This window comes from Cygnus olor, chromosome 2, assembly GCF_009769625.2.
Source record: "Cygnus olor isolate bCygOlo1 chromosome 2, bCygOlo1.pri.v2, whole genome shotgun sequence".
In the NCBI taxonomy this organism is placed as follows: Eukaryota; Metazoa; Chordata; class Aves; order Anseriformes; family Anatidae; genus Cygnus; species Cygnus olor.
In genome coordinates this window covers 44,641,458-44,655,958 of record NC_049170.1, presented here as the reverse complement: position 1 = coordinate 44,655,958, position 14,501 = coordinate 44,641,458, and the positions used below count along the sequence as shown (strand labels likewise).

The window sequence follows — 14,501 nt, the reverse complement described above, 5'->3', positions numbered from 1 at the left end:
GTTATCTGTTACATGGTGAGAGATAATGCACCAAAACTTTTTGGCTGCTTTCAAACTACACAGCAGGAGAAAGATGTAAGCAGCTCTACAAAAGCAAAGGGGTACCTTGAGGTAAAATTGCCTCTCTGTCTTGTGAGGCTTTTTTTTTCAATCCTAGCATTCCAAAGCATTCTGCTTTCTCGCATCAGGCTATTAAAGTATTAAAGCACTTTGTGATTTCTAAGCGTGAATAGTCATGTTGAATTTGCAGGCCTACATGGTTTGGTAGCCTCCTGGCCTCAAAGTGCTCAATACATAGAGGATTGAGGTCCTAAAACAGAAATCGAGTAACTGAGTTAATAGTGTATGCTTAGTACAAATTAGAGCTCCGAAGGAAATTACCCAGTAGTGTTCCTGTTTCTCTCTCAGCTAAACCATAGCAAGTATGGGTCGTAACTAGCAAAATGAGTAATCGTTGTGTGGATGCATATGTGTGATTTATTTTGTTAAATAAAGCCGTAGCCATCCTTTGGCTTTAAATGCACGTTGAGTATTTTGAGCAGGCCCCAGAAAGCAAGATGCAGTTGGGTGGCCAGCAGTGCCGTTCGCCCTTCAGCTACTTGCAGGACAGAGCTGGTGTGCTCTGCTTCCTGTGACCACTGCCAGCCGCCACCGCCCTTCCCTCAGGAGGTTTCTGCCTTTTTATTTATCTTACTTCAGCTGTTTGGTTTCACATGTGCAGATCTATGAAGTGCTAGGCTATAAGACTCAAAGTTGCTGCTGAAATTTCCGTAGCATGGAGTTGTATCTGAAATTTAAGAGCATGGTAAATATAGTATAGATTTGATTTGATTTTTTTAAATGAAATTTTAGACAACAACGTCTAAGCTTCCTGTATTGAATGCAGAGAGACTTCTGAAATATTTTCTTCTAAGCAAACTTTTAATAAAGATTTGAATTAAATGTTAGCTTTTACAGTAAGTAGAAACAAACTTGCTTCATGCCCAGCAGTGCTTCTTTTTCATCCTTGGTATGTCATTTCAGTGGTGACCAAGGAAGCTGTTAAATGTTTTTTGTTTTACAAAAGCAGGAATTAGAAGGAAAAAAGAAGACTCCCAGAGTCTAGTGGAGATCACTGTTAATTTTGTTAGACTTGATGGATTTCTAAAAGCAAACAGACAATAACAAAAACAGTGACCAAAACACACACTTTTAATGATTGGCCCTTAATGTGTAAGAAAATAGCTTTACATAAATGATTTAATTCATTACTTAGCCATCAGCATTAACAAATGTTTTTAAAGCTACACTTCCGAAGGAAAAACAAATATCACATTAAAGTGACTTTTTTTTTTAAGAATTTCTTGTTGCATAGGGTAACAAATAAATAATGCCTAGAACAGTTTAAATTAGTCTTTCAGAAAGGAAAAAGTTTTGAATGCTATCTCCTAATAATCTCTGTCTGCCTGTGAAGGAAAAGATGGTAAAATCTCATCTTCTGAGTGACCAGTGGTCACCTTCAGCTTTCACTAACACTTTGCTATCAAAGATGTGATGCATCTCAAACTGTTACGCATCTTTGAAGTCTTGAATTCTGTTGTGTTTTGCTTTTTTTTTTTTTCCCTTCAGACTATAAAAGCTGCTAAGCTACAGGAACTACTGTGTTTTGTACTTTACTTATGGAACTTACAATTCCACTAATGCTGATAATCAAGAGTACAGTACTAACCCCAATATACATCTTAGTAATGCTTCACAGTTTTGATGGTAATTTTGTCTGCTTTCTCAACAATTATTTTAAATTATATTATATATTTACAGATATATGGAGTTTGGGGGTCATCCTCTTTATGTTGGTGTGTGGACAACCACCATTTCAAGAAGCAAATGACAGTGAAACTTTGACTATGATAATGGACTGCAAATACACCGTGCCACCTCATGTGTCCAAAGAATGTAAAGAGTAAGTAGAGTGCTGAAGAACTTAAGCATTCATAGGAGTGGATTTTCATTATCTTTGAGAGTCCCCATACAATTTTATCAGTGTGGGATTACTCCTTGTCCATTAATAAGATACAGTACCTACTGCTTTTGCTTAGTTAGTATTTCTTCACATCAATTGAGTAGTTTCTTGGGCAGCAGTATACCTTTCTTATTTCCTGTATCTGTTCTTACTAAAGGTTAATCCCTTGATACTTACAGAGAGTAGTTTTTTTCCACACTTTTGTGAAACTTCTTATTTTATGCAATGTATCTTTCTTTCATGTGTCTCAGTTGTCATCTGTTTTATAAACAATTAGAGAAGCTATTCACCACTGACTGGCTTTGGCCACCATTCTCGCTGAACAAATTACAAGGTGTTGCTTGGAGAATTTTGTGGCAGAGGTGACGAAGGTAATGATTCCTGTAGATTTCTGTTCAAAATACAAGTTGTCAAAACCCGAGAATATCACAGCAAGTTTTGCACATCTCCTACTGAAATTGCAACTCCAAATCAACATTCTAGGCAATCACGGGAGGAGAATAATCTGTCTGCAAATACCATATGCCACTTGGGAATCATGACTCACTTTGATATGATGTTTATCTGCAGTGTTCACTGCAGCTTTTTTTTTGATACGTTCCAGTATTGATATGTTCCATATGATGAAGATGGGTTAGTGAGATCATTAGTCCTTTTAATATATATCCCAGCTGCATCTCTGTCCAGTCAAAAGACTAGAGCAGCATCTAGCGTTCTGTTAGTCGACATGGAAGGAAATGTATGTTACAACTGATCATAATGACCATTCCTCTCCACCTGTCATCTGTGTGGTCCAGGAATCTAATGCATAACATGATGCCGTAGCTGGTTTTCATGTCTTGTAGTGTCTAGCATTTCTGGTATTATGGAAAAGCTGCTCTTAGTGCTCTCAACAGCTTGAGGAGGTTTACATAAAGGGATAGGTTTAAAGTACAATACGGGAAGAGGTTTTAAAAGCTCTTATCAGTGAATTCTATCAAATCTCTTGAGATGCTGCATATGGTGCTGGGGCCAAGAAATTATATCCTTTTGCTTAATATATTGGCTAACACTAATTTGCCTAGAGGCCCAAGTAGATCTGCTCCCCGTATGTGGCACATCAGCAATTACTGCCAGTTACCAGAGTGCTCAATGGGTTAGGCTCTAGTAGGGAAATGACTCTCAGACTGCCAAAACTTACTGCTTTGTGTGAAAACATTCTTGGTGTTCTGGGGCGCGTAAGCAAGCCTAAAGCAGGAGGCACATGTGGTGCATTTGTGGTGCACTTTACTACAGGTGTTTTAGTACAGGTGTAGTTTAAAAAAAAAAAGTTTTATGAAGTGCATAATTTGTGCTATTTTGTAATATTAATAAAACTGAACAAAATAGGCTCCCCTGCATCACCTGGACTTTCCTTCTGGTAAAGGCAGAGACCGCAGATACTAAGTATATATGTGACATTCCTTTTTTTACAGTAAGGTTTTAAGAAGTTTGGATTAACCTCCGTTTTTAATTCCCTATATCTCACACCAAAATAAAATAATATTGCAATTACCTCTGTGTTTCGTGTGGCCTTGCAGGTTTGAAGTTGCATGGTATAATGTAGTCAGTGGAGTAACTAAAGCCATATGTAAGGACTGCTGAACTTTCATTCTGTGTTTTGAAGCAATGAAGTTCCAGCAAAACCTTGGCGTCGAAACTGTTACATCCACGTTTTGTTTATTGTTTAAAGGCAAAAATACCTCCCCAAAACTTTTTTCATGATACACACTGAAACTTCACATATAGTGAGCTAGTAATGATAATCATGTCTTCTTTCACTGTTTATTTTTGGAATTTATGCATTTCCCTACCCACACTTGTAAACACTCAGCATCAACCCATTAGTTTGTCACTTCATCATTCCAGATACTGTTTTTTTTCTCTAAGGGTAGAACAGATCCCTGTCCTTTCACAGATACTGAAGAATCAAATGTCTGATAGCTATTTCAAAACAAAATATTTCTACTTATCTTGCCATTCTATATTCTTGTTGACAGCAGCAATAATAGAAAATTATATTTTTATTATTGTACAGACCAGCCTGTAGGCCATCTGTCACAGTTGCCATATAAACCTATTAAAAATAATCGGAAGAATCTAAGCATAGTAAATTAAATCTATAGTGTTTATGGTATTTATAGTTTTCAATAAATAAATAGTTTCAGCTCAGCAATATTTGGAATGTCTTTGAGAATAAAGAAGTTCTCCTCCCATTGTTTACTGTAGAGATTTCTAAGGATCTATTTGGACTGACAGTAGAAAATTTCTTCTTAATGTTGCTCTTACAGTGGCTGCTTTTTAAACATGTGAGTGCATTTTGTTTAGATTTATTTTTTATTCACAGTCTGATTACACGGATGTTGCAGAGAGATCCGAAGCGAAGGGCATCTTTGGAAGAGATTGAAAACCATGCATGGCTCCAAGGAGTTGATCCTTCTCCAGCAACAAAGTACAATATTCCTCTTGTGTCATACAAAAATCTGTCTGAGGAGGAACACAACAGTATAATACAGCGCATGGTTCTTGGTGATATAGCAGACAGAGATACAATCGTGGAGTAAGTTCTCAATCTTGTATGGTTTATTTTGTGCATCTGTCATTGCATTTGATTAAAGAATTTCATTAGAACCTGGGTGTTTCAGTGTTAAAATATCAAGCCATTCAGTTAACAAAGTATTACAATCTTGCTCCTCTGAAGAGGATTCTAGGATGAGAAATACTTAAGTAGACACAGTTTGCCCCTGTGAAAACTTCAAGAAAATCTTTTGGAACAGTGTTCGATTCCTGCAGTAGTGTGCAATCTCAAGCAAACCTGACTGCATTGAAATCCATGCTTTGACTTGTGCTTCTTATCTATACTAGTTAGTTATGTCTGTTCTCATGCATATTTAGAGGTGATAAATTCTAGCATTTTTTCCCTTAGTGCTCTTCTAGTATGCCTGAATCTTTGTAATTTAAAATACTACTTCTTTTATCTGGATATTGCAAAATTGTCGTTGTCACAGAGTGAGCTTGCTAGAAAGCTGCATAGTTTCTTCTATTACATTAAAAGCTGCAAAACCCTAAAATATTCCATAAGTTGAAAGAGGATGTATTTTTTTTCTATTTGTTCATGTTTAACCTGGCTTACAAACTTAATTTAATTGTAAAGTTAATGTGACAACCCTAAAACAACGTAGGTTTTTTGTCCAGTTACATAAATATTATTACTTTGTGGTTGTATGTGCCAATGGGAAAGTCTATTACTGGTGCTTATTAATGAATTTAATGAAATACATTTTTAATTAATGAAATACAATTTTATCATATGAAGTGTTCAATAAAGGAAGATATTTTTTTTTTGAATGATAACCTAAAAATATCCCCATTCAGCCACAGTGAAATTAATAGACTTGTTGGCTCTTTATTTTTGGTAAGACCAAGCCACTCTTGTCAAAACATCAAAAATACACAGTTCTGTTTTCAGGTGCTGTTCCTGCTATGAGAAGTACAGTGATATGTGAGCTTGCATGTCCAGTTTTCAGCAAGCCATTGATGTATGGTTTATTTCATGTTTTGTTTTGTACTTTCCCTAGGGCACTGGAAACTAACAAATACAATCACATCACTGCTACTTACTTCTTACTAGCTGAAAGGATCCTGCGAGAAAAACAAGAGAAAGAAATTCAGACCAGATCTGCAAGCCCTAGCAACATCAAAGCTCAGTTCAGGTAAGAATTTAGGAATCTAAATGTGTTTTTCTATGTTGGTGATAATGTTTTTGTGGTGGTGGTGGGTTTGTTTTGTTTTCTTTTTTAAAGCTGGTTTGTTATTGAATTGCACAAGCACCACTACTTAAAAAACTGTAACATGCTTATTCATTGCCAATTTTGTGTGTGTTCAGAGTGCTCTGGGTGCTTTAGAATTTGTTTGCAAATCAGCTACCAGTATTTTCATTTTCTACCATTTTCAGGATATGACTAAAGAATTTGAATTTGAAGTCTGTACTGAGGCAGGAAGTTTTCACACCTGCTAGGAAGAGGGATGTTCATTGACCTTCAGTTCCTTATAAAAATTGTGTATGTAATATTCCTGGAAAAAATCAGTTTCATAATTCCTAAATGTGTTGATGAGGAATTAGGAATAGATGAGAAATCATGCTGAACTTGATGTTAAAGTTTAGTTGTTAGCTTTGGTCTTAATGGGCTTGGATGCTCCCTAATTCAAGCTTAGAGCAAACATCTTCAGGTTATGTTATTTTATTTTTAATCTAGTTTGATGTGCTTCCTATCTAAGGAAAATCATTGAAATAATTGCTTTAATCATCCATTTAAAGGTATTGCCATAGAATTTTTAGGTTGACAAAAGGATCATTAAAAACACAATAAAGTTCCCTGAAATTTTCAAAGCTTCAGCTTGCGACAGACAGTAAAGCAAAAGTGGGGGGAGAGGGATTCTGCCATGTGGTTGGTGATTGGTATGTTCAACCAGCCCATTTGCTGTTCAACTCATTACCAAAGCATCGCCTATTTTCAGTTGCAGAAGCATACGCTTAAAAACAAAACAAAAAACCTCACAAGGTGAATAGTTTATTTGGACACAGATATACAGGTTTTGAACAGTTATTTTTCTTAAATACTTTGTTTTTAATTTGCTGAGTAAGTATTAGACTACGGCCAGAAATCTGCTGGTGTTGAGAAGAATCTTCATTGGGCCATCTTTACAATTTTTCCAGTGAAGATGGAGGTGGTACTGAGACATTTCCATGAATTTTTAACCTCCAATCTCTTCAAAAAGCTGCCTTTTAGGCTTTGTTGAAATATTATTGGTAACTATTATTAGCAATAATAACGGTCGTTGTCAGCTAATCTCTTAATGAGAGGATATTAAGTGCTTGTGCTGATGTTTAGAGTTGCTGCCTACCTTTAGCATTGTTGATGTGGCAGAGAAAAAGACAAGACAGCTCATCCATCCCAAAATTTCTTTGTGCAGCTTTCATGCAATGCCACATGTGAAGTCATATAATAGGAATGATAGAAGGGACATAAATGCTGGTTCCCTTCTGGTGCACATCCATGTTTTACTTGGCCTAATTGATAAAAGGTACAAACTACCTTTAATCAATAAAAGACAAACTCTTGTTACAAATGGGTTCTAAATCTGCAAAGTCTGCTTCTAAATTGTTTTGTTTTGTTTTTCCTGTGTCAGTTTCACTGTTTCAGTAAAACAGCTGCTCCAGTTGTATCAGGAACTAGGACAAATAAGTCTGTTGAATCTGAATCTTGAGATGAATTCGTAACATTGAATGGAGTGGTTAAAGCCTGCCTCCCAAGTATGAATTATCTTTTCATGACAAGCACACACACACACAAAATGAGGAACTCTTGCTGTTAATAGTCCCAGGTAGCATTCAGGCTACTCCTTGTCTTCAGGATGGTCCTAAATTCAAAGTATTTATCTAGAGTGACCACATGGAAAAGATAACAACAACGTAATGCATTTCTTTTATTTTGAGGGTTTAAAACAAAACCAACACAAGCAACTGGCAGGCGACCTGGAGCTTTCCTTTGGCCTGCTCTCCCCTCAGACCTACTGGGAACAACAGTGGGGGAAAGCAGAGAGGCAAACATGGACTGCTGTGTGATACACATATTGTAGTGAGGAGGTTTATTGCCTGGAAACTGCAGCACTCTTAGATACTATATTTACTCTTTATTGTGACAGCCACAGAACTCTCTGCCTTTTTGCTGACAAACCAGTCTGTTCTTAAAGCACTGTACATGCCTGAAACATTTAGTTCTTCATTTTTTTTGTCACTTTTGTAGTTACGCTTCTCATTTACTTAAGTCCTGTTTGCTAATCACTGACAGTTGTTTGTGTTTAAAATACCCACCATAGCACAAGTCTTCAGTAACCCAGGCCAGTGGTTTCCAGCACTCCTGGAGCCAGCTGGGGCCTGAGGGAGGTACCAACCTCAAACCTAGGAGGACCCTGAGCTGAGGCTCCGCTTTGTGCTGGACAGCTCAGGTCAGAGGTGCCAGCCGGGTGGCCTCCCTCAGGGCCAGCCCGCTCTCTGGGGTAAACTGGTGGGAGGGCACCAGCAGCTCCTGGTCCTGTTGTTACGGGTGCCGTGGTGGATTTTTCTACCCCAAAATTTTGGCACCTGTGTGGACGGGCATCTCTCACTTCAGGATCCTTTTCTATCCAGCAGTTACAGATGGAGCCTTGAGCAAATGCAGTCCATATGCAGGTGCTTCCATTGACTGTAAACACTTGAAAAGAACACGTTTAGAACAAGTACAGTAAAGGGACATCTGAGCTTTCCTTGCTTCATCAGCTCGGCCTCTTAAACCAGCAGAGAACAGAAGCTGGTACAATCCTTCTGGTTTGTTATGCAGACTGCGAGCGAATAGCTGGGGTCATACCTGGTGTGAAATGCCATGCCTGGGTTCTAAACTGGGCTACAAAGTCATGCGGCCCTTCCTGTTGGCACACCCCAAAATATGCTTGGGAATGTCTTGTAGTATGCTACCCATGAGTGAAATGAAGTCTGCTACAGCTTTTCATGCGTTGTGCTGGATTGTTTTAGTTATGTAAAGACATGTGATTGGCAAACTTTTTTTTCTTAAGGTAACAATTTGAATGGTTAGAAAAAATTCTCGTTCTCCACAAGAAACGTGGAGCTTACACTGAATGAAGCAATTATTCAGTGTAAAGGTGTTGGTCTGTAGGTGTTGGTCTTTTGGACTTGGCTTTCAAAATACAGCTAGAGAGGAAAGACCGTCAGTCTCTGTTCTTTATTCTGTATGATGTGAAAATTCCAATATATTTCAGGATTTAAAGTAAAATATAAATCATTAGATACTGGCTTAGATAGTGAAGATAAAAGACATCAGCTGCTAACTGTAAAACTGATTTACTCTCGAGTGTCACCTCTTTCATTACATTCATTACTAACACCTGAGGGAATGGCATGAAGCTGCAAAAGGGGAGGTTCAGGTTGGATAGCAGGAAAAGGTTTTTCACATGGAGGGTGGTCAGACACTGGAACAGGCTGCCCAGGAAGTGGTCATGGCACTGAGCCTGCTGGAGTTCAAGGAGTGTTTGGACAGCACTCTCAGACACACGGTCTGATTTTTTGGGTGGTCCTATGTGGAGCCAGGAGTTGGACTCCATGATGCTTGTGGGTCCCTTCCAATTCAGGACGTTCTATGATTTTGATTTGAGGCTAATGCTCAGTACACAGTCATACGTTTTGAACTGTGTTTATTCAAGTTTCATGGTCTTAAGCAATTTAAGATCTGAATTCACGCAAATGTATTACTGCAGTTGCTGAGTTAAGGTCAAATAAATGTTTGTTCTCAATTCGTGTGTTTGAAATCAAAGGTGGTTTTGTAGAACAGAGCTTTGTCTGAATGAAATTTAATGAAAATAGGGGAATGTTTCTTCCAACTTACGTATTTTCTTCTGCCTTCACTCGTGTTTAATTCTAACCTGATCTTCGTATTAAGAATACTGGGGGAAAAAATAACAAAAACTTCAGACTGTAGTAGTGTTGCAAACTACTTTTATTCAACTTCTGCATTAATTACCTTGTATCTACCTGTAGGGCACTGGTGTTTCTATACCTGCTTCAGATTATTTTCTTGGAAAGGCAATTATTTAAAGCTCTCTATTACAGAATCACAGCTTAATCTATCTTAATCTATTGCTTAATTCATTTTCTGAACAGTAATTTTTTTAAAGATTTCATTTGACAGTAACCAACATAATTCCTAAACTTTGCTTACGACCTTCTTTTCAAATAGCAGCATTTCTAAAGGAACGCACAGTCTTTGAGTACGTTTCTTTCTCAGTTACTTAGCATTGCTCCTTACAAATACAGAACTCAGCAGGCCAATCAGTGTGGCAGTACTTGTGCTCTTCTTGTATAGATCTTAGATTTTCTTACATGTTCTTACATGTTCACCATGATCTGACTTTTCTTTTACCCTTTGTACTTGTTTATGTAGGCAATCATGGCCAACGAAAATCGATGTACCCCAAGATCTGGAGGATGACCTTACAGCTTCGCCTCTCTCCCATGCGACTGTTCCTCAGTCTCCAGCTCGCACGGCCGAAAATGTCCTCAATGGTCACAGAAGCAAGGCCCTTGGTGACTCAGCAAAAAAAGAAGACATCCCTGAGTTAGCTGGACCGGCAATTTCAGTGGTACCACCAGTGAGCTTAAAACCCACTACGAGTGGCCGGAAGTGCTTGTTCAGGGTGGAAGAAGACGAAGAGGAGGATGAAGAAGATAAGAAACCTATTTCTCTTTCTACTCAAGTTGTTCTGCGCCGTAAGCCTTCAGTTACAAACCGTCTTACTTCAAGAAAGAGTGCACCAGTCCTCAACCAGATCTTTGAGGAGGGCGAGTCAGACGATGAGTTTGACATGGATGAGAACTTACCCCCAAAGCTCAGCAGGTTAAAAATGAATATTGCTTCACCCAGCACAGTGCATAAGCGCTACCACAGGAGGAAAAGCCAGGGACGGGGCTCCAGTTGCAGCAGCTCAGAAACAAGCGACGATGACTCGGAAAGCAGGAGACGCCTAGACAAAGATAGCGGGTTTACTTACTCCTGGCACAGACGGGATAGTAGCGAAGGGCCGCCAGGCAGCCAAGGAGATGGCGGTGGACAAAGCAAACCAAGCAACGGAAATGGAGGAGTAGACAAAACGAGCCCAGGGGATAACAACAAAGGTGGGGGAAGTCCCTCCAGCAGCTCCAGCGGCAGCACCAACAACACTTCGGGTTCCACTCGCAGATGTGCTGGATCTGGAAACTCGATGCAGTTATCGTCTAGAAGTGCAGGGGAACTGGTTGAAAGCCTGAAGCTAATGAGCCTTTGCCTAGGCTCACAGATTCACGGCAGCACTAAATACATTATTGATCCTCAAAACACTCTGTCCTTTTCCAGTGTAAAAGTACAGGAGAAATCAACGTGGAAAATGTGTATAAGTTCCAGCGGAAATGCAAACCCGGCTTCATCGTTGGGCAGCCTAAAGTTTTTTTCTGACCAAATGTCAGACACGGCAAATGAATTGGAACGGATAAAGAACAGGAACTTGAAAAATAATGTGCTACAACTACCTCTCTGTGAAAAGACGATATCTGTGAATATTCAGCGGAACCCAAAGGAGGGACTGCTGTGTACCTCCAGTCAAACCAGCTGTTGTCATGTCATTTGACAGCGGCCTGACTTTGATAGCTCGATCTACTTGACAGCATCATTCTTCCTGTTCAGAGCTGTGAACACCTTGTCACTGAACCCCCTCTTGTTGTCTTAAGATTTTTACGTGGGCTTTGAGCAGTTATTTATTACACTTTAATTTTGTTTGCTTGATGGTATGACAATGCATGGTCTTTGCATGCTGCTAGCCAATATGTTTTTTCTTTTTCAACAAAACAGAATATTTTATTGTGTAATTTTTACATTTATAATTTTACTATGGAAGATCTGGATTAAATTAAAATGACTATCTGGATCCTAATGTAAATGGAGCACTTAGAAGTTTCATGTTCTGCACTTAAACTAGAGAGAGAAGCTTTTGTTTGCTTGTGAAATGTTAATTCTTGTTCTGACCTTCTGTGATATCTAAAATACGTGGTATGTGGCATACTTCTATGTGTCTGAAACAGAACCAAAGCAATAATGTTTTGATGCTGAAAACTCTTCTGGGAGCTTTCAGATGTTCCAAGGCTTGTACAAAGCAAAGATGCACTGAAAATTAGTGATCTTGAAATACGATTTTAAACCCACACCTATTTGTCTTAACCTATAACATGGATAAAGTTGTGGCTCAAAAATCAAACTGAAAAGATCTTGTTTTGATAGAGGCAGTTGTGTTTGGTTGTTTGGGTTTGGTTTTTTGTTTTTGGCTTTTAAGAAAAAGAAAGCAAGTAGATTTGTAAGGCAGCTTTTTCCCATAGAAATATGTTAATATTACAAGCAGACAATCTTCTTTTTTAATATAACAAAGGTAAATTATTAAGTCTACTTCTGAGTTTTTACATGCTAACTGAAAATAAAGTATTTGTATGAATTACTTTTGTTATTAGTATATCACGACATTTAGTATTTTAGTTTTTTACCTTGTAAGCCTTCCTCCCTCTCTCTCCCTGCCTCCCTGAGATTTCAAAAGGCAATAAGGGATGGAAAACCTTTAAGTAATTGGATTCAAGTTTATTGCCATTTACATTTTTCATATTATTAAATCTAACTCTTAAAATACTGCTGTTTCCCCATACATGCACCAGTTATTTTCCTTCAGTAATCATGCTTTTTCATAAAGTCAGTAAAAATAGCATAGAGCAAAGTATTTATTTTACAGCTATTTGCCTTTCAGTTGGATTTCCCATTGCCATGACAAGGTCTTGATTAAGAGTATTTGTGTACAAATGGATACTTTTGACCAGATAAATTAACTTGTGGAATTTTATTATCTAGAATAAAATATATTGCAGATTCCTAGTTTTGGGAAGGGCAAGAATGTTTTATTTTTTCATGCTGTGCACTGGGTCTTCTGAGCAATGCTAGTAAAACTGGTGGTATTATGTAGCAGCGCCCTGGCCAGACATCGGATGTCTGAGAGAAGTTTACACTGTTGAGCATCTTGTCACATTGCAGAATGGTCACAGACGATGCATTTCACGTCCACTGTAGAGTGAGCAGAGCACCAAAGAACTGCGTTACGCTTGGTCTTAATTTCTACAGTTCATGACAGCTCTCCTTAATTAGTAAAAAAAAAAAAAAAAAAAAGTCTAAATTGCATGGGGTATTCTTACTGGCTAGCCTAGCCAGGGATTTTACATTCTGCATCCTAAACAAGGCAAATGATAAGCATTTTACTTTTAGTTTTAGGAGATAGTTGCAGTTTAGTCAGTGTGATATTTATAAATCAAAAACTGCAAGAATAGACGTGTGGGTGAAGCCATAGAACATATTTGCTTGAAATTTTTTGAGCAGGGATCTTATAAAGGGCCAGAAATAAGATGTGTGGTTCACGGACAGTGAGCGTAACATCAAAGTAGGAGAAAAGTTTATAAAGGGCATTGGCAATAAACTTATTTGTTGCAGCTTTTTTTCCAACTATTGTAAATACTCTTTCCTGATATTATGTACAGCCTTGGAATGGCACCTTTTAACTAACCCCAGGTGTATTTTGTTTCCAATGTTTTTATATACAAATGTATATATGGTGCTCACTTTAGAACAGCAGTGTTGACCATTTATGCTGCATAGTTGTATTATAGCCTTATTAGTTGTGTATGGTTGGTTGAACCTTTGGGTGTACAAATGTTAGTCTGAGTGGTGTCCTTTATCCATTTGTTGATAGGTGAATGATTGTGCATGTGGTGTACGTTGTATTATGTTGTCCTGTAAAAGGAAGGGCGAGAATAACCACTACAGTAAGATAATATTGGACCAAACTATTATTTAGCGCAAGTAAACAAGTTTCTTGTACCCCTTAACGTGTCTTTAAAAGTTGCATATAGTTACAGTAGTGTATAAATTAAATATTGTGGAAAAACAATTAGTCTTGTATTTTTCTGTATGTGTGTATATATATATATAAAAAATGTACCTCTAGCAACTTCCTCTGTATTTAAGATGTGACAATCTTGACACAGAATTTTAAGAGTAGCAGTATAAATAAGCAGAATTAATGAACAGAAATATAAACATTTCTCACCAAGAAAGAATCCGTGTGTGCGTGTGTGTGTTAAGAGGGTACAGAAATAGCAGATGATCTTATTGCTTCCAGCAGTGTTTGGCTTTTCATTGTATAAAAACTCATGATGTGTGACAGAAATGGAAAAATCCAGTTAATAAAAGTAATACCTTGATTGACGCATAACCTACGGTTTGCACGTCCATGCGGTTTGTTACTCCTGGTGGGCACGGTGGAGTGCACTGGAGGCCCGACCTCCGGAGACGCGTTTGCTGGGAATGAGTTCTTGACGCTGCGGACACTGAATGTCACTTGAACATAACTGAGCCGTTCCTCATGTAACAATACATTGAAACAGAATAGTAGAAAGGGAAGCTCGGTTGCTTTGGAAAAAATACAACTTTGTGTGTGGTTGCACATTTATTTGTAAACTTTCAGTTAACCTGGTACTACTCTCTCGCGTAGTTAAAAATTATTAATTTGGGCTTAAAGGGTGTCTTGGTTCACATCTGCTAAAGTAGCTTTTTGTTTAAAGGTTAAGGTAGCTATTTCTTAGGCAGAACTGTTAAAGGAGTTAAATGGTTGAATATTTAGTAAACTCTACGAGCTACTGTTCACCTAGAGAACATTTACGATAAACTTGTCCAACTTCCCATCTTAGCAAACCTAGGTCAGCTATCTGCTGCTGCTCTGTCTCGTGTCTGGCAGCTCTGGAGTTTACAATACAGTGGGTTTCAACATAGTTAAAATACCTTGCTGTGTGTTTGTCTAAGTGAGCGAGAGC

General features: G+C 38.1%; 1 protein-coding gene across 1 annotated transcript in view; it reads left to right on the top strand.

Moving 5' to 3' along the window:
• SNRK (SNF related kinase) overlaps positions 1–13,903 on the top strand; it is a 43,846-nt gene extending 29,943 nt beyond the window's left edge. The window contains exons 4-7 of the mRNA XM_040548369.1: positions 1,801–1,942; positions 4,368–4,580; positions 5,599–5,733; positions 10,015–13,903. Coding sequence (XP_040404303.1) covers positions 1,801–1,942; positions 4,368–4,580; positions 5,599–5,733; positions 10,015–11,233 — 1,709 coding nt within the window. The 3' untranslated portion in view covers positions 11,234–13,903. The remainder of the gene's footprint in view (positions 1–1,800; positions 1,943–4,367; positions 4,581–5,598; positions 5,734–10,014) is intronic.
• The last annotated feature ends 598 nt before the right edge of the window (positions 13,904–14,501 follow it).